Genomic DNA, 27,653 nt, shown 5'->3' with positions numbered 1-27,653 from the left:
GCCTGTGAAGCCATTTTTATGCAACAATGGGAGAATGGAACAATGGAAGAACAATGATTTCAAGCATCACCCTCCTTTTAACATGTCAAGTCTGCCATTCTAACCCAATCAGCCTGACATAATGATCTCCAGCCTTGTGCTCATCAACATTCTCACCTGAGTTAACAAGACGATTACTGAAATTATCTCAGCAGGTCCTTTAATGACAGCAATGAAATGCAGTGGAAAGGTTTTTTTGGGATTAAGTTAATTTTCATGGCAAAGAAGGACTATGCAATTCATCTGATCACTCTTCATAACATTCTGGAGTAAATGCAAATTGCTATTATAAAACTTAAGCAGCAACTTTTCCAATTTCCAATATTTATGTAATTCTCAAAACTTTTGGCCATGACTGTACAATCATGAATCACCAAGTCTAGTCACGTTTAAAGTTATATGGACTAATTCGTAAAGTAAGATTTCACCCAATAATTAACATTTCCCTAAAATATTTTTAAATTCAGGCCATCCAAGATGTTGATGTGTTTGTTTCTTCATCGGGACAGACTTGGAGCAATTGCTCACCACTGGACACTTTGAAGTGAATGGGTACCATCAGAATGAGAGTCCAAATAGCTGATAAAAACATCACAATAATAATCCATAAACTGAATTTTTGTAATAAACAAATCAATCATTATGATAACACTACTTGTACTGTTTTTGTTTTTGCAGACTGAAGACAAGTTACTTATGGATTATCGGGATGTTTTTATCAGCTATTTGGACACTCATTCTGACGGCACCCATTCACTGCAGAGAATCCAATGGTGAGCAGGTGATCTAATAATGTTACATTTCTCCAAATCTGTTCTTATAATGACACAGACTCTTTGTTTGAGCAAATTTTCAGCAAATTTCATTTTTGTGCGGTTTCTTTTAAGGCTAAATAATATGTATTTCTAATCCTTCATCAAAATAATATAATTTGCTTTCAGATGTTGCCTTGTTGGCTTGTTTTTAAATGAAATGGAATACTGTAAATTCCCAATGGGAATGCATTTTGTTGTTGTACAAATAGAGCACATTATGGAAGTAATATGGCATGCAATTGCGGTTTCTTCTTGACTTCAAAGTTCAGGTTGAATGAGCTTTCCAAACAACCCTGATACATGCTGCTGCATTAGAGACTTTTAAAAAGGGATGTAGTCAAAAACTGACAGTAAACAAATATTCCAAAAATCTGTTAAAGGAACATTCTTGGTTCAATATAAGAAAATAAATCACTGTCAGTAAAGATACAGCAATGTGTGTAAACAGTTGATTTAGTATGGTTTTAATTTTCTTTTATTTTGTTCTATGGGCCCAGCACAAAATATCAGACCATATACACAATAGAGCTTGGTCTTATATATATATATATAAGCTACTCGAAAACAAGCACCATCACAAAAAAGGTGTAACTTTTACATCGAATGAATGAATAAATAAATAAATAAATCACTATAATTTGCTAGTCTATATCACAGATAGAGGTCCAAAGTCAGATTCTCACGGAGCGAAACACAAACACGTCATTTTCATTTCCACTACGTACATATGTACAAAGGCAAATGTTATTTCAAAAGCACTGCTGAAAAAGTTGTAGAAAAGAGTGATGAGAGATAGAGAGAGATAGAAAGGCATCTTGCAACAATCCACGACACGTCTGTGTGGAGCAGATGGGAAAAAGCATCAGAGCGTGATTATATTCAGTCCCTGGGTGGTTTTGGCCTGGTCTTTAGTCTTGCTTAGTGGAACCCGTAGCAACCCTGGACACCATCTAATAAGAGGGCATCATGTCTTTGATCACGGGTTCTCTGTTCAAATATGTCGCCCAGTAAACCAGGTTGAATGTCCCGAAGAGAACCGGGAACATGATGCGGGACATGCGGTCGATTTTACTCACGCTGTTGAAGGTTTTCTTCGCCTCGGCCGGTTTCCCGTCGGCTTTGGTCTTTCCTTGTTCGGCTATGCTTCCCTTTGCGATGGTGGGGAGGACGGTGTCCTTGGTGATGTTGGGGGCGTAGTTCGCCACTGCGACGGCGTAGGCGTTGTTCTTCTTGATGACTGAAGCTTTCTCCTTTTTCTGTAGGGAAAGTAAGAGTTTGCCACTTTTAAAAATAAATTCACCTGGAGTGCTTAATGCAATTCTGTTGACACAGATTGGATATGAAAGTGAGCAAGAACTGTATTTTATAACCGATTTGTGAGGAAGTTGTGAAGTTAACAGCTGCAATAAAAATTAGTTTTTACTCATTATTTTTGTGTGGTTCTCCACTACTTATATCTAAATATTCTTAAATTGAGAAATACATAAGTTTTTTGTTTATTGATTGATTGTACCCAATTAGCAGATTTTTTTCTTGCTTTAAGCAAAAACTCAGAATTTTTTTAAATAAATTTTCAGAAACTACAAAACTGGATTCAAATTTCAAATGCAAAAAACACCACATTAAACATAAATGTTAAAACAAATATTATGAATAAATATTTAAACTAAAACCATTAAAATGGTTTTCTTTAAGCGTGACAAAGCAGAAATAAGATATTCTGTAATTTAAAAAAGACTTCTAGTTGCCAACTTAAATTGCAATTTACAGCCAATTTTACTTCTGTAAACAGACAAATTTGTGAAACAAGAAAAATTGAGATTTTTTTTTTATAATAATAATAAAAAAAAGGTAGGATGTGAAAAGTGGGTGTTACACACCAGATTAAAACTATATTAAATGTGAGTTTGCTAAAACAATGATTAATATCTATGTACTGTATGCTCTTGGTTAATATTCTCTAATTGTAACGGTACACGTCTAGGGAGAGAGTGCCATATGGAATTCCAAAGAAGTAGAATTTTGTTATAACAATAACAGCGACAAACCACATACATAACTTTAAGAACTGACAAAGAAAAACCAAACAGACAGGACTTATAAACACATGGAACGTAATCAGGGAGAACAGAAACAGGTGGGGAGTAATCAATTAACTAAACAAGAAAAGGAACATGACCAAATAAGGAAACTCAGAACGAACAGGAGAACAGAAGTCCATAACCATGACACTAATAGCCTGTACAGCTTAAGTGAATTAAAGAATAGGATTGGCTGCCATTCACACTGACAGATTTCAATCTGAACAGGACAATCCCAGCCTCAAGTATGAGTGTCAATCCCAAACACTGTGGGAATGCAGTCTATGTATGTTATATCATCCGCTTGCCAGAGAAAACCATACAGGTTGCAAAATATGAGCGGTATTATGATAAGGAGTTGATGGGACAAATGGAGGTGTTGAGGATGAGCAGACTCATGATGAAGAACGGGAGGAAGATTCATGATTCAATAAGTTCTTGTCATAACAGCAGCGGTAAATGCAGCTGTGCTGGCACAACTCACACACAGAAATATAACAAGATCCCACACACAACAAACAGTCATTAATAACAACTTTCTCTCTCCATTAACGTGTGCGTTCACATACACACACACACACACACACACACACACACACACACACACACACACACACACACACACACACACACACACACACACACACACACACACAAAAAGAGACACATGCAGTTTACACAGATAACCCTGGGCAATAAAGGTAAAAAAAAATTATAAAATATATAAAACTATCCTTTTAACATTTTTTATATATTTAAATTTAAATTACATGTACATTTAATAATTTCAGTTTTAGTTTTACTTTAGTTAATTATTATAAGCCTGACACACACCACTATCACATATACAATTTTTCATGACCATATATATATATGGACCACATATATATATATATTTTTTTTTTTAAGTTCTGTCATGAAACTCTAGATAGTGCGGTTCTAACTCAATATGACATAATGACATAATTATTCACATTGTGCGGCTGATTGGTTATTTCACATATGTTAAATGTGCAGCAGCAGAATTTCTTACATGCTCACTGCAGCATGTCTATGGTTGTTTAAGCAATAGCAAGTCTCGGTACTTTATCGCAGCATAGCTGATCCATTCTGCCTAGACTGAACGCATTAACATTGCCATGTACATTACCATGCTCAAATATAATATTAATATATTTTTTTTCCCAACAAGCATCCTATTTCACAAGGAAACAAATCATATCATGTGCAGGTGTTTTGATGGTGAATGCACTAGGCGTTCAGTTTGTTTCTCCAGCTTTGTTTCTACAAAATACCACAGACAGACCTCCACCCCCCCCCCCCCTCATCCCAAGAGCACCACCTCTCCCTGATGCGTTGATGAAGGTGCTGTGGTAATTAAAGAGACTGACAGGAACTATTAATGCGGGGAAATCGTGGCCTAATGGTTAGAGAGTCGGACTCCCAATCGAAAGGTTGTGAGTTCGAGTCCCGGGCCGGCAGGAATTGTGGGTGGGGGGAGTGCATGTACAGTTCTCTCTCCACCTTCAATACCACGACTTAGGTGTCCTTGAGCAAGGCACCGAACCCCCAACTGCTCCCCGGGCGCCGCAGCATAAATGGCTGCCCACTGCTCTGGGTGTGTGTTCACAGTGTGTGTGTGTGTTCACTGCTCTGTGTGTGTGCACTTCGGATGGGTTAAATGCAGAGCACAAATTCTGAGTATGGGTCACCATACTTGGCTGAATGTCACTTCACTTTTTTTCACTTCACATTAGTCTAAACGCAGGATGGTTACTAAGAGAGGGATGTTTGTTTACAGTGAATATGTACAGTACGCGAGGCACCATCGCGAACAAACGGCTGGAACAGAAAATACTCAATTTTTGGTCACACATAAGGCATAATTCAAAAATGCAAAGTGTTAGTAGTTTGAAAAAGTCAAGAATAATGACAGAGTTAATAATAATTATTGCTAAATGCTGCATCGTTCTCTTTTCGCTCTGCATATGGAAACGGAAGATTTTTTTTTAAAACCAAGAATGAACCGAAATGAAAATAAAAAGGAAAACATTTAGCTTTTTATCCGTATATATATATATATATATATATATATATATATATATATATATATACACACACACACACACACACACACACACACATAGGCCTTATATTTATTTTCTGTTTAATAACAATAGCATGCATATGATCCTTTGTGTAAAGTTCTTCTTTAAATTTTTTATGAGTAGACTGTAGCCTAAGACTATCCTACGTTTTGAATTTAACTCACTGTAAATGTTTTAATATTTTTTAAAGATGTTACAATGTTATATCATAATGTTATTGTTTTACTTCCTCCTTTTATCTCATTTTACAATTACATTAATTTCGCAATCCGTCCCTTTGCGCCACCTGGCGGTAGTTTCATGAATGATTTTAACACGCGACTGAATTACAGTTACCGCCGCGGTACCGCAGCGGTAATCCCCATTTAGGTTGTCCACCTACTGTACACTGTCAGCTCAAACTCCACTGTAGTTCTGCACTTAAACAATATATGATCACTGCAATAAATCGACATCTTGCTTCTTCATAGACATCACTTGGATACCGTGGATGAAATCTTAAGATCTCCTAAAGGTTCTGGTTGGGCTGAGATTAAGATTAGAGTGCAATACAATGTTTGATAGCATCGAAAACCATGTCTTGTTTAGCGGTGTATGTCAAAATGAACACTGACAATGTGAGCATATTGTCAAACAGCCTTCAGTGAAACAAATGAAATGACACTTTAGAATCCCACAGAGCCCATTTCATGCTTATATAATTTATTTATATGTCGTTTTAGAAAATGTATGTGGCAGATTCTGAGTCAACAACTCAGACACTATGTGCATATGTGAAGTGTGTTTCTGTGCCTTTCGGAAATGAATCTCATTGAATCTATAAAGAAAATAAGCAATAAAATGTATGTACTGTATGTATATATATATAAAATGTATGTATGTATGTATATAAACTTGGACTAAGAAACCAAGAAATGAACATCTACTCTCTGTGACTGTGATGGAGGAAGACAGTGATGAGATCTGCATAAACATGCCAATTCTACAGGCAGTCATTTCTGATTGGCTGACTGACCTTTAGTGAGAAGAATGTGATTTGTGGAGATTTGAAGGCTCATGAATAAGCAATGATCTTGTGCTACAGAGTCTGACTAGGGGAAGGAAGAGGCCCTATGAAATTGATATTAATCAATCCCAGATAATGAGAATAAGACTCCAGATTTGATTTTGTGGATGTGATGACAGATGGAAAAGAAGTGTGTCAGAAAGACAGCGTGATGGTAAATTTCAGGGTTGACTGAATTACAATAATTCGTTCTTTAAGTACTAACATCTCAATATTCATTAAAATCATATGACTGGAAAATAGCACATAATGCAGTTTTGCTTGGGCTTAATTTTAACTGACTGTGCTGTCATAAATCTGCAAATAAATGTCCAGTGCTGGTTTTGGATCATCTTTCATTATTGGTTTATAAATGAGTTTTAAAAAAATCTTTAAGGTTAAGTATTAAACTTTGGAGTATAACTTTTCCCATACAGTTGGTATTTTGAGAATGAATTTTAAACATGACATTTCACACCATATATGCACCATGAACCATATCTTGATCATGAAATAATTTTTGACCTCAGCACTAAGCAACCATCTAGTAACCACCCTAGAACAACCTAGCGACATCTAGAACACATTAGGAACACATAGAACATGTTAACAACCCCAAAGTAATGCCTAGAACTCGTTAGTAAACTCATAGCAACACCTAGAACATGCTAACAACCACATTGTAACACCTAGATCTCATTAGCAAAACCACAGCAATACCTAGAACATGTTAGAAACCACATAGTAATGCCCTAGCAATGCCTAGAACTTGTTATAACCCATAGCAACACCTGAAACAAATTAGCACCCACACTTCAATGTCCTAGCAAAACCTATAAGTTGTTAGAACCCTTGTAGCAGCACATAGAATATGTTTAAAAACCCATTGAAACAACTGAACTCATTAGCAAACCCATAGCAACAGATAGAACATGTTAACAACCCCATAGTAACACCTAAAACTAATTAGCTCTCCTTTAGCAACACCAAGAACATTTTATAAACCACATAGCAATGCCCAAAGCAACACCTAAAACATACTAGCATCTAAACGACAATGCCCTAGCAACACCTAGACCCCCCATAGCAACACATTGAACATGTAAACAACGCCATATCAACACCTAGTACATATTAGAAACCACATAGCCATGCCTAGAACTTGACACAACCTATAGCAACACCTACAAAATATTGGCAACCAAACTGCAATGCCCTAACAACACCTAAAACTCATTAGCAATCCCATAGCAACACATGCAAAATGTTAGAAACCACATAGCAATGCCCTAACAACACCTAAAACTCATTAGCAATCCCATAGCAACCCATACAAAATGTTAGAACTCACATAGCAATGCCCTAGCAACACCTAGAACTTGTTAGAACCCCCCATAGCAACACCTAGAACACATTAGCAACCTTTAACAAAACCTAGAACATGTGAGCAACCACATGCAATTGCACAGGTAATCACCACATACATTTTCTTTATAAACCATAAAAATGACATTTTCTTCTGTAATCAATCAGTCCAGAATGACTGCATGAATAATCACTAATGAATCTGTACTAATTAGATTTAGACAAACCCTTAGTGTTATCAGAGCCTCTGTAGTTTCCCCCGGCTCATATGAGCAGGATATGAGTGAAGTCTGCAGTGCTCTATGATAAGATCATAATGGACTAATCTATGGTTATTTAATCCTGACCTGCACCAGAAGTACAAAGAGCCACATGTATCATAGACTGTGCAGGATTATATCAGTATGGCTTTACAGTCAGGATATCAATGAAGTGTCTTATAGCTGTTCTTCAGCATATAAAATCAACCCCTATCTATTTTAAAAAAGGCAAACCATAATGAGACACTCACAATTTCTTTCTGAGGTGCCCTAAACAGATGGAGGAACATATTGGAAATGCAATAAAACATAAAATGTAAAAAGAAAGTAATTTATGATGTGCATAAGCATTTATTTAGGTATCACCTTTGTATCTGATGTTTCTTGTAAAAATAAATAATTGTCAAAAAGATGAATTTGACAAGAAATGTTTCATATTGAATTCATATCAATATCTCAGATGTGAAATTATTTTTTATAATACATTTATAATTATGGCCTGTTTTTCGGGAGAAACATCTGAGAACCTGGCAATTCATATGAAGAGGAAAAAACAGAGGCCCAAACTGAGCAAAATATGCTATTTGTATTTGGGCAAGATGAAATTCTAATAGCTTTTATTATAAATCATTGAGATCCTTATAACAGTACCATAGGCTAGTTAAATAAAATGATATAAACATCAGTTGTCACTCTATATCTCCCAATAATATATCAAAACATATAATGCAATGCAATACAACAATGATTGAAAGATAACAAAACATTCCACAAATGCCTGATGATCATATTTGTTAATCACATTTGAAAATTATTCTTCTAAAGAATGCTGTCTGGATAATCAAGTACACATAAGTTGCTTCAGTCCAATAAGTGTTCATCTTGAAATATTACTAACAATGTAACATTTATTGTTATGTTTACTTTACAAAAATCAGTCAAGATTTCACAGCAAAAAGACACATGAACCACAACCTGAACTAGGTGTATTTATATTTACAGTAGTATACTTAAAGGTCTGTTATTTACTAAAAAAGTAAACTATCAATATTAAGAAGATGACAGAAGGCATGTAATAGATATTTTAGGCTTTATACGTATAATCATGTTGCTGTCCAAGAGACAAATAAATGAGGTATTCAGGTGTTCTACTAGACAAGCCAAATTCACATCTACCTGAAGTGCTCTTAAATTCCCAACAGTTACTTCATTTTTTCCCTGAGATATCACATCACTCAAATTTTACCGTACTGTCACCACGTCAAACAATCAGATCCAAATGCCACCCCACCTGCACAACACAAAGCATGCTGGGACATGATTAAAGATAATTACCTTGTCATTGACCACGCTCTTGCCATCCCAAGCCCAGCCGCGCTTGGTGAAGTAGTTGACTGTGGCGAACTCAATCAGGGCGGAGAAGACAAAGGCATAACACACGGCAATGAACCAGTCCATGGCTGTGGCATAGGCGACTTTCGGTAGGGAGTTACGGGCGCTGATACTCAAAGTGGTCATAGTCAGTACAGTGGTCACACCTGAGAGGAATACAAACAATGATAACACGATGCAAATTACCATGATAAACTAATGCAGAACACAGAATGTCAGAATTACTTGAATTTGGAATTAAACTTGCATCACATCAATGCAACACCACTTGATTCCACCATTGCATGAAAAAATAAAACCTGTTTAGCAAACATTCACAGGTGGTTCACAGGTGGGTAAAAATAAGTCATAAAGAGTAAAACATCATTAAACAACTGAATAAATGAGTGAATGAATGAATAAAAGTAAAAGCAAAAAAGTAAATAAAATCTTTTCCAACTTGTGGATTTTTGTTTAAAGTCAAAACTGTTCCCAAACAGATTCTACATCTGCCATTGGTTGTAAAATGCAAATAAATAAATAAAACAGTAAACTAATATATAAAACAATAAAACAATAAAATAATAAGTAAAACAATGACTGAATGCATTTTTTTCAGACTTTTTCAAACTAGTCAAAACTCTTGATTGAATTACTAAAAAATGAATGAATGGATGAATGAATACCCCACCCCCAAATCAAACTTGCTGAATTTTTCAAAATGGGTCAAAACTGTTCCCAAAAACACCCTACCTCTGTTATTGGTTGGAAAATACAAATAAACAATACACAAATAAAACAATAAATAAAACAAACTAATTAAATTAATTAAGCACAACAGATCATTGTACGTCAGTAGCAGCCAATCCAGTCTCATGGCAATTCGTACATATTTTAGAAGGTGGCTAATTCATATGACCTGTTTCGTTTTAATATGTTCTGGTGTGTAAATTAGGCGCACGACGAACAATACATATCTAAAGAGTTCTTTTAATGATCAAGGGAGAAAAACCAAACACAAATCTTCATACATTAGAATAGAACATCACATTAATAGTGGACAAGAAGGAACTGGACAGACAGGGTTTTTAAACACAAGGAAAGTAATCAGGGGAATGGAAACAGGTGGGGATTAATCAATTAACAAAATAAGAAATGGAACATGACCAAAATAGGGAAACACAAAGGAACAGAAGTTTCATGACTATGACAGTTGATGGTGGAGCAGGAGCTGACAACACCATGGGGCCGACTGACGGAGACTGCGCCGGTGGATGAGGAGCCCAAAATGGAGCAGAGCAGTCGCAGAGTCAGGATGACACAGAGGATCCAGAGGGCCAAGGTGGAGCAGAAGGCTCAGGTGACCAAGGCAGTTGCTGGGCACCGGAAGACCGCTGCGGAGCCAGAGCAACTGAGGATGGAGGTGGAGCCAGAGGGAAGGAGGAGCCTGACAGCCGGAGGGGATGGAGTGATGAGGCGAAGCCAGAGGAAGGGAGTCCTGAGGTGTCGCATGGTCGATGACTGACCAAGGTGGAGCCGGAGGGATGAGGGAACCCGGTGGAGCTGGGGTATGCCGGGCCACGGTGTAGAGGAGGGAGCTAAGAGCCAAGGCGGGGCCGATGGGTCGGAGGTCCAAGGTGGAGTCCAGGGCTCACAGGCTGGAAGTAGAGACAGGGGATCCTCATGCCAAGGCAGAGCTGGAGACTGGAAGTCCAGAGGCGGACCAGAGTGCCCAGATGGCGCTAACTGAGGGTGAGATTCAGGGCTGGACGGAACCAGTGGAGATGGAGCAGATGAACTGACTGGTCTAGGAGGAGGCGGGATTGGGAGGCTGGGAGGGAACACAGGAGGATCAGGGCTGGATGGAACCAGCGGAGATATAGGAGATTCAGGGCTGGAAGGAACCAGCGGAGACACAGGAGATTCAGGGCTGGACGGAACCAGCGGAGACACAGGAGAATTAGGAACTACCTCCCCAAACCAGTCTATAAGGTCATTTACTAAGGTCAGGTTATTAATTCCTGTACATAATTTTCAGAAACCAGTTGCAGCTCACCCTCAGTCACAGGAGTGTGAGCAGGGCTTTCCTCCACGCCCTCGATCTCCACCAGTAATCCCAAAAAGCATGGTGTTGCTAGCTCACACGCCTTGTCAGTCTCGCTCTTGAGTCCTAGCTCCCGGACAATGATTGGCTCCTTTATGGTCGGCTTGGGCTCTGCAGCTGTGGTGGGCTCTGGCTTTAGCTCCGTGCAGTGGGTTGACAGCTGGCTGGTCTCTGGTTCAGGAGTGGGGTTTGAGATATCCTCTGCAGGAGGGCTGATGGTGAATGGAGATCCATTTTTCTCCAGCACCCACTCCACGAAAGCGGCGAAATCCTCTCTCGGACCGTTCGCTGGCAGGCGTGCCTTACACCGCTCGCTCAGGCTGTGATAATAAAAAGCACAGAGCGAGCAGTCTGGGAAGTGGGTAAGGCACTCCAGATCTAGAAAGTCCCTGGTGTGGTCCTCCAGTGAACGGAGCTGGACTGTCGGGATATTCATTCCAGGAGAGGGAGAAAACAAAAACGAGAACTGAAGAAAAACGCTGCTAACTTAGTTACTTTAAGGTCCGCTATTCTGTTACATGCACTGGTGTGTAAATCAGGTGCATGACAAAGAATATATATCTAAAGAGTTCTTTTAATGTTCAAGGGAGAAAAAGGGCACATCCAAACACAAATCTTCAAACATTAGAATAGAACATCACATTAATAGTGGACAAGAAGGAACTGGACAGACAGGGTTTTTAAACACAAAGGAAGTAATCAGGGGAATGGAAACAGGTGGGGATTAATCAATTAACAAAACAAGGAACGGAACATGACCAAAATAGGGAAACACAAAGGAACAGACGTTTCATTACTATGAAATTCTTTCAAATTCATACCATTTTTGAAAAGTTGTATGTATTTTATGAGGTGGCAAATTCATAGGGATTTGTACGAAGTACCACCCCTAAACCTACCCGTCACAGAAATCCTACGAAAACCTACGAGTGAAGTTGTACGAATTCATATGAATAAGCCACCTCATAAAAATATGTACAAACTGGTCATGAAATAGTGTTGGAGCAACACATCGCCCACTGTGTTGCAGGAGAAAGTGTTTTAACATCACAAAATGACATCACCTTCCATGACTTTGAAAGACTAAACATCTCCTAAGCTTGAGTCTGTAAGGACCCTCCCTTTATATCTTTAGTGCACCACATTTTTTTCCAGTCTTGGGGCTTCTAATGATCCAAAACATGACAACCCTTTGGCCTCTAAATGCTTGAATTCTTTTCCATTTCTGTCCCTTCCTAAGATCTGTGCTGTGTTTACTGAAATGGAAGTATTTTTAGAAAGTGCTTTGTGTATTACAAGGAAGGGCTTGAATAATTCTGTTTTTGAGGGGAATAATACAAGAAGATGACAGCCTTGTTCAGTCACGGGTCCGGGGAGACAATAACCTTAATGAGAATCCTCCAGCATTTTCACACTCTCAGCCGAGACTCTGTGACATCGTAAAGGGATTCTGGAGAGGAACCTGTGCGTTCCTGACTCCTGCCTGATCCAGGTCTGCAATGACAGATCGGCCTGACAGACGGCAAGCTTGGGGACTCTGATCGCGACCATGCATGTAAACAAATGCCTCCAATTAATTTCCATTGCCGTCAAACCCTGCAGTATTCAATCCCAGGTGGGAAGAGCATGACAGCAGTTTGAAATGGGCTGACTACCAGAGAAGAGCAGATAGGGAATGTAGGATGGATCACCCTCCCCTAGCCAAATTGCAGATATCCATCCAATGACAAAGCAGTCAATGTATCAGGATTAAAAAAGAAATGCTGCAGTGAAAGGCGAAAGAGATCAATATAATCTCAAACAGCGGATACATTTCAGCTGACCATCTTAAATGTGTTTACAAATCGTAGGAAGTGCATTAGCTCAATCTACAAATATCATAGAGAACACATTAACACCGGAAATGGAGAGAAATTTACCCATCAGTCATTGTGAACCATCTCATTAGCCCCACTTTTTAAAATATGGCCAAAGTAAATGGTAACTAGGCAAGTAAAGTGCATCATTTATGTGATTATAATTTTATTAAAAAATATAAAAAATTCAATTAGAAAGTAAAAAGACATACTAATTAACAACTAATTGGTCAATAAACCAAATATTTTTATATTAAACATTACAACAGTCATTAATAATCAATAAATGTAGGTTTTCAATAACTGAAAAAAAACACTTACTGTACGATTAAAATTAAAATGAAAATAAAATAGTATTTAAATAATACAATTTTTACAGTAAAAATACACAAAATGGCCGAATAAATTGTTTAATATTAAGCCTCACATCAGTCATTACAGTTTTTCTCAGTCGCTTTGGTACATTTCTCGAATCATTCTTGAGATTTGCAAAACAGTAAATGCATTTCTCAAAACAACTTGTACAAAGAGCAAAACACAATGGATTACCTGCAAAAGCCAGTCTCTTGCTCAAAATCCTTAGTTCATCTCTCAAAAATAAATATCTGTGTCAATGAACATGTCAGTGCCATCAGATTGAAAAGTCCTTGTGTCATAGTTTATGGATAAGACAGTCAAATTGCTTAGTCATGTTGTCAAAATAACAGTGTACTCTGGAGGGATGTTCTGATGTAAACTATGGCAACATTTTGGATGATAGTTACTGTATTGAACATTATGCCATATTCTTATGTATGCCATATATCCATTTCAAAAGTACAAATTTACAGATTACTGTATGTGGGATATTGATTGAAAGAGACTGAATAGAATTCCCTGTTACACTTTTAGTGGTCTGACCCAAAAAAAAAAAAAGTCATTGTAATATAGAAAAGGAAAAATAAATATGGGCACAAAGATGAAAATAAGTCAATTTTCAGAATTTGTAACTCTTGTGTTGTACTCTGTCTATACAGTATAAGCTTTCCAACTGAAGATTCATGAGATGAACCTTTGAGCTATTTCATACTTTTCATGGGTCAAAGGCATAACACACGGCAGGGGCAAACAGGCATAATCCAAGAGCTGGCAAAAAGAGTAATCCAATAAGCAATCCAAGGTCAAAGTACGTTGGCAAAACAAGGCAAGGCAAGACAGAAACTAGACAGGGTAACACACTAACAGGCTAAGAAATAATCAGCGATGTGTGTGTGGATGTGTGCAACTTTTATAGTGTCCGTTATAAGAAACAGGTGTGGTGCAATAATGTGTTCCTAGGCAGGGGTTTAACCAACCCAAGACAAAACCTCTTATCATAACAATACTGTAATTTATTGAATATGGAGTCTATTATACAGGTGTACTGGGAGCAGTGAAGACTGCGCAGGAACCCTGATTGCCTGGGTAACAGGTGATTTGCTTGCAGAAGTGTATAAATCTTTAATCATCTCATTCGTAGAGACGCTGTCAGACTCTAGACTGCAGGATGGAGAAGTATCAGTTTTGGCATGGAGAGAAATGTAATGGAACATACTTCCGCAATTCAGAGAGATGAAAGAAACACACTCCAAACTGCCTGAAACGACTTCAAACACTGCCTCTGAAAAAAAAAAAAACTAAATACCATCTGAGAAAAAACATCATTCTAAATTTAGGTTGTTAGGTTGTATTCTGTGTAATTATTTTTCAGTTTCCATCAAGTATCATTATTCACCGAGCTGCAAATAAACCCAGCTGAACCTGAAAAAAAAAAAGAAAAACCTACCATAATACATGGCAAGAACATCTGCTTTCTTATTTACTGGTATATTAAATACTTTACCTAAAAATGAAAATGTACTCACCCATCCAAAATGTAAGTTAGTTTGTAGAAGCAACGATTTGAAGATAAAAGCTTAATGACTGGTTTATTACAAACATGCAGCTTTTCACTAACAAGAAGTTAATTGATGGGCTGGAGTGGTGTGGATTACTTGTGGATTATTGTGATGTTTTTATAAGCTGTTTGGCTCTCATTCAGACGGCACCCATTCACTGCAAAGGATCCATTGCTGAGCAAGTGATATAGCATGTTCTGATGAAGAAACAAATTCATTTACATCTTGCACGGCTTGATGGTGAGCAGATTTTCATTTCTAGATAAACAATTCTTTTTAAACTATGCTTTCATTTACTTACAGCCTTTGCCACATTTTCAAATAACAAATGAATATTGTTCTCTGATTATCTCACATACGAATTTCTTTCTTCTGTGAAGCACATACGATGATGTTAGGCAGAATGGCTGCTTATTTCCATTCAACAAAAGTAAAAGCATATAAACGTGCTATCAATCTCTAAAAAGAACAAACAATTACTGCTAAATTAGTCCACATGACTCATGTCTTCTAAAGTCATATGATAGCTTTATTTAGCATTTATTCAAACTTGTCACAATGCAATCGATAACGACATGAAAAACCAAGGAATTTGGCATCACTGTCATCAAACCTGGTGCCATGTGTTTATTTAACACTATGTTTGAAATGAACATGTTTGAAGATTTGAGAGTTGTTGCTGATGGCAAGATTTTCCGCAAACGGCTTCGTAATTTTGGTGTGCTCCTTTTACAAAGCTATTGCATCACATCAGAGGACTAGAGAAAATGTAACGCATGAGTCATACAGACGGATTTTATGGTGCTTTTTTGTTATTTTCGGAGCTTGAAAGACCCTGTCTCCATTATGAAAAGCACTCTGGGCACTCCAGCTATATAACTGCTTTTGTAAAGGAAACTCATATTGGTTTGCAACAACATGCGAGTGAGCAAATCAACAGAATTTTCATTTTCAGCTGGACTAATACTTTAATACTTTACTAATACAACAAACTAAAAAACACATGGCTGCGCTGTGTACATACAAGCATCATAATAAAGTATACATTAGATAACGCTCCAGAGCTATTTAGCCTGGAGCAAGTTTTCAATTATGTAGCTCTCAACTGCCTTCATGCTTATCTGAGCTCCATTTTAATGATATTCTCTCTATTTCAACTTTAATATCTCAACACCTCATCAAACTCTAATAAGCAATCTACGACATGGTAAAAATGTCATATAGTTTTTTTACAAATTCATCTGATGCTCTACAATTAATACACTGACTTTTCAGGGTTAATGTTTGGCAAGGCAAGATCTCTTTGGTAGCACTAACTCTGCACACATTTGCCCGATGGCAGGTTGTTTAAAAGGCTCATATAATAGACGGATAGTGCGAGAAAAATAAGAAACAGAAAGAGTGACTGGGATAGCTGAAGAACTGCCAGAAGACTTCAGGGACAGAGAGAGAAACCGATGACAGAGAATAAAGACACAGGCAAAAAGAGAGAGACAGCCAGTAGGGGTAGAAAGAGATCTGAAACTATGCCAGGAGGACTCATCTTCTCAACGTTACATGCTTAGCAACACAGAGCTCATGGAATTTCCACAGTAACCAAATTTTTCCATACCTGAGCTCCATAAATCCTCACAGAAATGCTCAGAAAGGACCGGCTTCCCTGCTAAAGTCTCTAATCTAGGGCAGAGGACCCTGGAGCCAGGGGCTCCCAGGGCTACTTGTGCATTTTATGGGTTGAAGGTACAATACAACTCTTCAGCTACAATAGTGTTTCTCAGTACTGATCCTGAAGCACTGCGACATTGTGGATGTTTTCAATACCTAAAATATCCAATTTAGGTCAATAAGACTCTATTAATGAACTAGAATCAGGTGTACTGCTATATTGGAAAACATGCTCCAGTTTTTCTTCCACCAAAAAGTTATACTTTGTATTTCCATCGTCCTTTGAGAGAAATAAATAGCCTATTTATCCAACACTATATGTAGATATCCCCACCATTGGCTATCTTTTTGTTTATAAAGGCAGGCCAGATTGCTGAAAACAGATGTGGATAGATAAATGTGCATGCGGGGGAAAACAAACTTATTACAGTTTCCCTGTGCATTAGTACACTCTAGTAAATAAAAGTTTCTATGATGCCATAGAAGAACCATTTTTGGATCTCCAAAGAACCTTTTACTGAACAGTTCTTAAAGGGGTCATGAACGGAGAAATCAAAATTCCCTTCCCTTTTGATATATAGGAGGTCATTGTGCTATAAAAATATCCTGTAATTTTCAGAACTCAAAACTTTCTTGTATAAAAACAGCTTATATTGAAGCTAATCTGCCAAAATGTCACCGTATGGAATGTTCTCCTCCAGGGGTGGTGAATTTCGGTCCTGGAGAGCTGCAGCCCTGCAGAGTTTTGCTTTGATTCTAATCAAACATACCTGAACAAGCTAATCCAGGTCTGAAGAGTTACTAGGAAGCTACAGGCAGGTGAGTTTGTATTAGGGTTGGAGCTGAACTCTACAAGACTGCGGCTTTCCAGGACCTGAGTTTTCCATCCCTGTTCTACTCTATGATGTAATAGTGTGAATAAACTCCTCCCCTGCAGAGGAAGATCAACACCTGCTTCTACATCACTGCCTGTTTAGCCCACCAACCGATTTTCATACGTAGTGCAGATAATGAGAGAAGCAAACGGAGGTCTACACAGAAACCAAACGATAAACATTATTTGATGAACTTTTTTGTTTCAGATCAGAGAACAGTACAAAAAAACAAAACAAAACAAAGGCAGTTCATGATCCTTTTAAAATAATTTTTTCTAAGTTTGTAGAACATTTTGATTACCCAAAGAACCTTTTTCCTCTATAAATTACCTTTTGTGTAATGGAAAGGTTCTACACTCTAAAGGTTCTTTATCGGCATCTATGGTTTCACGAAGAACATTTAACATTCATGGAACTTTTCCATTCTATAAAAAGTCTTTATAATGGTGACAGGTTCTTCAGATTTTTTAAAAGTTCTTCACAGTAAGAAAAATGGTTCTTTTAAAAACCTTTTACTGAAAGGTCCTCCAGGGAGCCAAAAACGTTTTACTTATTTAACCTGTAAACGGGCCACATAACATCTGGGAATCAAAGTCTGGGATTCACAAAAATCTTTGTTCATCATTATTTCATTCCAGAAAAGTAAAATGATATTTTTCAGCATGTTTCACTTTCTACAGCCAAAACATCTCTTCAGTTTTCCCCTTAGAAATGAATGGGTAACTATGGTAACTGGGATTTTTCTATACCATACATTTTTATTTAGTTATTTTTCATTTAATTTCTTCAGTGACATAAATTATATATAGATACACACTAAAAACAGCATATATATCTATTGTTTTTAGAATTGTAACTCAATAGCCATGTCAATTTTAATCTAAGATCAAACCTTCACTTCTTTATTAAGCTCAAAGTGACTTTAGTCCTCCATTAATCTGTCACAGTAAATTAATTTATGCAGGTTTTCTGCATCAGTTTGGCTGGAGGCCAATAGTGCGTCATAAAATCCTGCAGAAGTCACAAAATCAGTTTAGCAACAGTGACTCTGTGGAAAGTTTACAATTGTAATCAACCAATATCTTCAAACCTCAACATGTAACATGATAAGCACACTCAAGATGGTGGTTTCTGGTTATTACAGTCCATTTATGATATTAAAACACCCAACATTTGAATTTCAAGCAAAAATACATATACAAATAGGCTTTTATTTCACCTCTTTGAAGAAGCGTCCAAAGTACAAAAATATTTCCAAACCACAGATCAATCTGAAATTTATGATTAGTTTGAGATTCGAACTTTGAGATTCACTCAGAGATTAAACTCACCAAAAACAGTCCGGGCTGGAACAGACTCTCGGTTCAGCCAAAAGGACACCTGGGACAGGATGACGGTCATGATGCATGGCAGGTACGTCTGAATCACAAAATAACCAATCTTCCTCTTCAGGTGGAAGTGGGCAGTCATCACAGTGTACTCACCTGTGAGGACAAAAGAGAGTTATGATAAACAGTCCCAACTATCAGGTAATTCGCAACATAATACATGGTTTAAATCAGATTATTGATCCAACAATTTGTAGTAATGTGAACAATTCAAGTCATACATACAAGATGTTTACTTATAAAGCTTAGTGACTGTCACATGACTTTTGACAACTTTAACCTCAGTGGAAAATTCATCCATCAGATGTTTGTCTAGGAACTTAGACATATTTCTATAAAAATAAATTCGATTTTAAAGTAATAATTCACCCCAAAATGAACATTTTTTCCTCCTCAGATAATCCAATATGAAATGAGTTTGTTTCTTCATGAACAGATTTTGAGAATCTACATGAATTGCTGACAAAAATCTAATTTTGGATCCTGATGGGAAATCATAATTAAATTGTGTACAAAATGGGACTAAGGTGAAAAAGCGGCACTCTTTAAATAGAACATCAAAGAGCAGGATTATGAAACGCATATTGTGACCAAGGATATTCCGAAAGAGCTGATGTCACATAGCAGGGGAGGGAAAGATAAATGTAATTATAAGCCGAGAGCTCTTTGAGGGATTCCACAATTACACCTCATCTCACGAAGCCCATGGATGAAAAGATCAGGTCAGTTTGTTACCAAGCAAAATGGCATAGAGAGAGAAAATCTCCTCAACATCATCATGAGGTTTTGAACCTCATTATCACAGAGCAATATCCCAACCGCTCAAAGAGACACAGAAAGGTGGCAAGCCGCCTGGAAATGGAGAATGTCTACCAGCAAGCAGCCCACAAAACAGAAAGAGAGGGGGAAGGCATAACTGAAAGATGGAGAAAGACATTGGTTGCCCATGGCAACAGAAGAGAGAAATCTATCTGACGCCTTTGGATCTTGGTGGAGGATGCCGTGGTGGTGCCATTTGGCAAAGGGGGGGGGGGGATCTCCTTGTCCTTTCTGTAGAGGAAGCACAGACGGATTTCAGCCAGCTCTAATCCTGTAAAACCCACTCTTCCACTCTTCTCTTTCTTGTTCAACTGCACACAGCACCCTCTCGGAGTTTGTTTCCTTCTATCACAAGCACCGGTTAGCTCAGCACGGAGCCGCGGTGGGGAAAATAAGCCCAGATGAGGCTGAGCCACGTCTGATTTAATTTAATTAACAGCAGTCCACTAGAGAAACAGCATGATGAAATGTAAATGTGCATAGAGAGAGAGACACAGAAAAGAAGGGGAGAGTTCAGGCGTGTACGTGTGTGAGAATGTGTCTCTACTGAGTATAAAGAGGTGTTTTTTAGAGACTTTGGAGAAAGAAATAGATCTTGAAAGTTGAATAAAAATAAATAAAATCTAAATAGTAATGTTTAAAACATAAACAACAGAAATGATGAAAGCGGATCACAAATTTGCTAAAGAAACTAAAATTTTTTTTTTATGAAAACTGATTATTAATATTAAAATATTAAATATAATATTATATTTAAAACTTAAAATAATAGAAAATTAAAAAAAAATACCTTGGCAGCAACTAGAAGCACTAAAATTACTATTTGAAAAATAAATAAATAAATAAATAATAATAAAAATATAAAATATAAAATAAATTTTTTTTTGTAAATATATATATTAAAACATTACAAAAATGTATAATAATGAAAGCAGATGAAATGACAAAAAAAAAACCCAAAGAAAAAACAAAACAAAAACAAAATAAAAAAACACTATAAACACTAAAGTAAAATCAAAACAAAAATTACAAATGTTGCCTTGGCAGCTAAAATAAGTTGAATTTGAAGCACTAAAATTACTAATTGATAAATAAAAATAAAACTGAATTAGGACTAAAGAATCCTAAATAAATATAATAAATTAGTTAAGTGACTAAATATAAAATAAAATAAATGTCGCCTTGGCAATTAACTGAAATAGGTTGAAGAACTAAAATGACTAAATGGAAATAAAAACTAAAACTCGACTAAAACTAAACTGAAATAAAAATAAAAAACACCTACAAATGTTTAAAAAAACTGTAATACAAATGACTAATTAAACCAAATAAATAAAAATAAAATGAAATGAAACAAACAAAACTGACAATATAAAAATAAAAGCTAATTAAAAAAATAAATAAATACAAATAATAATAGGATTTTGCCTGTGTAGGCAGCATTCAGTGAGGAAGCTCATTAGGTTTTGTAACTAAACTGTGTTAGTGTGTGTCCGAGCTGCAGTCTATGCACCGTGAAGATGTTAATTAAAGCGTGAAGATGAGGATCAGTCACAGGAGGTCACAGGAGATGCCGTGATTCCAGAACACACACTGGCTCCGTTCCAAACCCCGGTGAGCTGCTCTGCTGTTTACTCTTTACATACACTCAAAAAAATGATTCTTGCCAGTAATTGAAATGAAGTAAACTATTTAAATAAAGTATATTTAAAAAAGTATGAAATAATTATTATTATTCTGAATTACGCTTTCTCAACATGAACGTAATGGATCCGAAACCAACCTGATCAAATTACATAAACCATGCCTAATTCGTTGCAGTAAAGCGCGAATGCGAATGTTGCGCATGCACATAAAAAAAAAAAAACCTGAAGGCGGGATTTCAACCAGGGCGCGTGACGACGGTGATTCAGCGGTGAGAAGATTAATGGAGAACGGTTGAGGAGATTATAAAAGGTAAGATATTTTCTTCATGTATAATTGATGTAGACTTTAACATATAAGCTATTTTGTATTATATGATCTATCTTGATTTACCGTAGCTGCCAACTGCACTTTTTAGTGAATGAACTATTTTCGGCCTTCCCTGCTAACTTTTTCTTTATCATTTTAAACCTTACGGCCCATACCGTTTGAGTAACGTTATGTAGGCTTACTAAGTCTAACGTTACATTGTTTTTTTAAATTTTATTTTACTTTTTTTGCACTTTTGCACTTTTAACTGTCATCTAACGTTAGACGTAATTTACATTCACTTTGCAAATATGTTAGAACATTTACGTTAAGTTGACTGTTAACGTTAGGATCTCGGGTAAAAACAAATATGTTATCAAATATATGCAAATTGAACCATTTTAAGGTACATGGTCGACTGTGTGCATCTTTTTAGGCAGATTAACGTTACTTGCCTTGACTTTTCTTTCTTTTTTTTTTTTTTAAATAATAGATTAGCCATCTCTATGTAACCTTCCATTTTGCTTTTCTATAAATATACTTTGCAACTACGCTAAAGCGTTGTACAAACATCCTCGACATAATATGAAAGTTGCATGTAACATTTTGTAAGATGTTCTGTTAAAAAAAAATATTTCCATGAAGTGGAACATTCATTCTTTTCATGCTGAGTTGTACTTTCATTATAAAAATCTAATCATGTCGTTTTTAATATTCCAGAGACTTCGTTGTGACATAATTCCACATTGAATCGGATTAAAGTCAATCACTCACTTACGGTATGTATAGTTTGTTTTTTGTAATATGTTTATGTGTTTTGTAAACTGTACTAGTTTCATTTCTTTGTAAAAGTGTTGATCTTTTCTCTCTTTTTTAGACATTAAGTTATATGAGTATATGAAAGAAACATGTAAAAGTTTATAGGATTTCCATTTAAAACTAATTTTGTACATTGAGTTGATCACGCATTCTTTTAGTGCAGAGTTTTCATTACAAAACTGAAGTTATATGCATCTTTACTATTTCCGAGACCTCATCATTGTGACATAATTCCACATTATCTTCAGTTTGGGGCAATCACTCAATTACAGTAAGTGTTGTTATATATATATATATATATATATATATATATATATATATTTTTTTTTTTTTTTGCATTTAATTTCTTAAGAAGCAATAAAAAATATCAAACTATAATAAGTATTTATTATGGTGCCATTTCTGATTGTTTAATTTTGTGTCAAATTTTCAGTGTGGTGACATACACATCAAACGAGATTGTCATCCAGAGTCTATGTGTGTACCTCAGTGAAGACGTGACAACAGTCATCAAAGAATTCCAGGTTTGTATACGTATGCCCTTTTTAAGGACCTAACTTACATTGCCAGCCTGTATGTTGCAAATATTTCAGTGAAACTGAAAATGTGTTCTTTATTTATTTATTTATTTATTATTATTAAATTATTTAATATTTATTTACTTACTTTTGCCTTAGGACTGCAACCCTGAAGAAGCAGAAAAAGAAATTTCTGAGACCACTCTGGGGCTTTTTGTGATTTGCAAAGAAGGTGCTGGTGCTGAGGATGAGTCTGGTGATGTTGGAGTTGTGGGCAGCAAGCTTTCCCCAAAGGTTCAAGCACTTAAAATTAAAATGTTTCTGTGAAAAGGACATTCACTGGTTGCCTACATATTTCCAACAACTGGAGGAACATTGAAAACATTTAGACAAGAATGCCCTCTACAAACTGATGACACTAACTCCAGCATGCAAGAGACTGCACTTTCCTGCTTCCTTGATGGTGGAATGCTACTTATTCCACCATCAAAACAAAGGTCTGACATTTTTGAAGGCATGGCTGAGAAGATCTTTTGGTATGCAGCATACCCCTCTGCAATGAGTAGGACACATTGTAATGGCCTAAATGCTGAAATGTGAAAATCTGTTATATGTACTTAAAAAGTGTTGAAAACTTGATTCATGTGAAGTAAAATATTTGCTTTGCTTTTTTCCCTTTTGTTTTAATTATTATTTGCATGTACTTATAGTGTACTTACAGTGTATTTATCTAAGAAAGTTCTGGTAATACAAGGTAACTACATGGGGTAGGGTTTGGGAAGAGAAGGGACCATTTACATTTCTGTTTTGTGTTATAGATCAGGAGAAAGCACATTGTTTACTGTACTATGCAATAATATGACAGTATTACCTTGAAAATTTGAAATTAATCTTTGATGTTAAAATGGTTTCTTGTTGATCCCTGTTAGTTGTGGGCACACATAGCTAAAAAGTCAAACATGAGCAGAAAACAGTTGCTTTTATTTGTTAAGTACTACATTACAGTATGTGCTGCTTTCATGTGTTTTTTTGGCCAGATTGGATGTTACTTTCATCATGGGCCAATTACTACAATAAATGTTTGAAAGTGTAACATGTTTTGTCAATTTATTTAATAGAATTAAGAAAAGGTAAGGTGATTATATAAAGCAAGTAACAATAAGTTATTGAAAATGAGTAAAGTTGATGTATTTTACAAGCTTAAATCACAGTTCATCAGTTTTCATAAAATGTATTTAATTCATTTACGTTAACTGAACATGAAAGGGTGAAGCTTAAACAAATGTTAACTTTTGCATTGGATTTAAGTGATTAAATTGGATGGAAAATTGACATCTAATTGAATTACATAAGTTTTAACTTTTGGGGTGAAATATTTTTTTGAGTGTAAGCAGATGCTTTACAAGACAGCATCATAAGTGGATTAAATAAAATGTTTTACAAATACAGTAAGTCCATTAATGCTTACTTAAAAATAACAATTCCTTTAATGGCATTGATGGTTCCATGAAGAACCTTTATTATCCATGAAAGTGGATATTTGAAAGTGGAAAGAGTTGGAAGCGTGCAAGATGCCTAAAAATGTTGTCTAGATAGACAGCTCCCTAGGGTTTGGAACGGAGCTAATATATTACAGCAACACTATGCTTGACACAAAGATTCTCAATAAGAAGCACGACCTCACTGTGACCTGAAGACCAACACAATAATAACAGGAGAAAGACAATCGTTTTCTTTTTTTTACACATCATTTAATGGAGACAAAGAAACGGCCCTCTGAGACACGACTATATGGATTCTGTTTAAAAAGGTAAGTGACACAGCAATAAAACATCTGTTAAAAACTGTCTGCAAACACAATGTTCTCAACAGTATTAATTTAATTATACTGAAAAAAAAAAATGTCTTACTCAATATTTAATATTTTTTTAAACTTGTTTTCTATCCATAAATTCTTAAATATTGAGACATTTACACAAAATCAATTCTTGTTTTCTGAAAAATGTATAAAAATTAAATCTGTTTATGCTTAAAAATATTCTGTCAGTGGGGAAAGAAACATAATCTTGTTCGAATTAAGTTTCATTTTCTTACCACATTGACAGCTATTTTTTTTAACACTTTAAAATAAGGTCTCATTTAAGTTAATAAATTCACATTAACTAAGAATGTGTATTACATTTGTTACAATATTTATTAATCTACGTTAATATCAGTTAATAAAAGTACAAATATTTATTGTTAGTTCATGTTAGCTCAGATCTATTAAATAATATTTAAATGTACAACATTACTATGTATTAATGAATAAATGAATTAATAAATAAATACATAAATTTACCTGATAAAACATATACAATAATTTTTTTACATAACATCTTACATAAAAAGGTTACCGCATTTAAATAATCTTAATAATGTATTATTAAATGCTAAAATTAACATTAACCAAGATTAATAAAGAAGTATTCTTCATTGTTAGTTAATATTAAATAATGCAGTTAACTGAAATAAAAAAATGGAACCGTATAATTTTTAATTTTTTTTTGCTCCAAGCATAGACTCACTTAATTTTATTTTATTTAAAGGAGCTATGTGGAGGTTTTTACTTAAAAAAAATCTTTAAGATAGAGTTTTCATTTGTACATGTATGAGCCAACCATGAGGTAAAAAAAAAGAATGACACCCCGACTGTCCGCCACGGTTGCGTCTATCAGCCTGTAGGCTCAATTGTGTGTGGAGGAGTCGGGCCCGAATTAGCGCGAAAATTCACCAAATGTGACGTCATGCGCGTTCTCGTCTACTTGGGCTTACAACCGTACGGCACGCCAGCCATTATAGTAAGCAGCGGCAATAGTGTTTTCAAATGGACTCTGCGGATGGAAAGAAGCGACCAGCCTCCAGCACAATTCAGACACCCACTGACACTCCTCGTAAGTAAAAAAAAAAAAAAAGCGTGCGCACTGAGAACGAGCATGAGACTGGCTGCAGTTCCTCTAACGGCCACTGGTGTCAGTAACGATTAGAAATTTCAGAACCTACGCAATACTCCTTTAAAAAAAAAATCTAAACAAAATGTATACTTGCTTCTCAAGTAAATGTATCTTGATTTAAGAATGTTTAGATATTTGCGAGACAAAAATACAAAATAAGAGTTTTTGCAGTGTGAAAAAAAGCTAATGATTGTGTTATCAACGATTTCAGATTCTATTTCCATCACTAAAAGAAAAAGAACTGTGGCTGGTCACTTTTACATGTTTATCAGACAATTTATTCATATCTAAGTGGGTGTTTTTGGGCCATAATAAGCTGCTGTGTAGACTAGACTTTGTGCTGAGAGTCAGAAGTCTGATCCCACATATACAAACACAAAAGCAGTGCAAACGATGACAGATCTACACTGCTAATTACCGCTAGTGAGCGTGTGTCACTCTCTCCCACCGCAGCCGTGTTGCTGATCATCATGGTGATGTTACCGGGAATCCAGATGTCTCATCTTCTAAGCACGATGTCACTGACAGTATGCCAACATCATTTGATCTTTCCCCTTCTCTCTCTCTCTGTCTCTCGTTTTCCATCTTTACGCAGGGGAAACCCAGACACTTTGATGAAACCATCGACATCAAGCATGTTCGCCAGTAATGATCTCACAAAAACACAGAGATCTCAGCGTGTGAACATCATGATGGACAGAAAAGAGATTAACAAAAAGAGAGGGCCGATTTTGTGATTAAACCAGTAGTTCACCAAAATATAAACATGAATGTGTCATAAACTCACCCTCATGTTGTTACAAATGTCTGTGGTGCTTTCTTGTCATTTTGTACATTCAATTACATTTTACCATTAAGGTTTCAAAAGACATTAGAGTGAGTGAATAATAACAGATTTATCATTTTTGGGTGAACTAGACCTTTAACAATTGCTTTGTGCAAGTTAATATTGTGAAAATGTCTAGGGCACACATAACATAACATAACATAACATAACATAACATAACATAACATAACATAACATAAATTAAGAAAAATAAGACTAATTTATGGGACTATTAAAGGGTTAATTTACCCAAAAATGTACATTCAGTCATCATGATCTCACCCTAATGTTGTTCAAACCCAACTTTCTTTGGAGCAGAAAATGTATGTATTTTATAATTTATTGGGATGAAACGTTTGGACCGCACTGACTTCCATATGCATAAGACAATATGTTTTTCAAAATATCTTCTTTCATGTTCTGAAAATCCTACATTTTGGAAGGATGTCAGGGTTTTCATTTTTTTGGGTGAACTATTCTTTTAAGATCTGCTGCATTTGACATTATTTTCATGATAATTAAGCACATTTCTCCAACAATATACTCATTACTGTAATGCTTCTGGACTTTTTACTGACAGTGTTTTTTCTTTTCTTTTCTTTTTTTGTAATTCTCATTATTCACAATGGAACATTTCATTATATTCTCATTAATGTAACACTGCTTGATTTTCACGAAAATAATGTCATAAAATCTTAATGGTCCTAAATATAGGCTTCATGTTCTTAAAGCAAAATATTATTTCAAATATTTCCTGTGAAATGTGACCTATGAAATAGATCACTCATTGATATACTAATGTGTATTTATTGTTATCTTTAAGGTATAGTTCACCCA

At 35.9% G+C, this 27,653-nt stretch overlaps 1 protein-coding gene across 1 annotated transcript in view; it reads right to left on the bottom strand.

Moving 5' to 3' along the window:
- Positions 1–1,396: 1,396 nt before the first annotated feature.
- LOC132109845 (gamma-aminobutyric acid receptor subunit alpha-2-like) overlaps positions 1,397–27,653 on the bottom strand; it is a 74,368-nt gene continuing 48,111 nt past the window's right edge. The window contains exons 8-10 of the mRNA XM_059516229.1: positions 18,832–18,984; positions 9,049–9,251; positions 1,397–2,110 (exon numbers count right to left, since the gene is read on the bottom strand). Coding sequence (XP_059372212.1) covers positions 1,805–2,110; positions 9,049–9,251; positions 18,832–18,984 — 662 coding nt within the window. The 3' untranslated portion in view covers positions 1,397–1,804. The remainder of the gene's footprint in view (positions 2,111–9,048; positions 9,252–18,831; positions 18,985–27,653) is intronic.

The sequence above is a fragment of the Carassius carassius genome, chromosome 29 (assembly GCF_963082965.1).
Source record: "Carassius carassius chromosome 29, fCarCar2.1, whole genome shotgun sequence".
Taxonomy (NCBI): domain Eukaryota; kingdom Metazoa; phylum Chordata; class Actinopteri; order Cypriniformes; family Cyprinidae; genus Carassius; species Carassius carassius.
The sequence above is the reverse complement of the archived record's forward strand: the minus strand, read 5'-3'. Positions and strand labels throughout refer to the sequence as shown.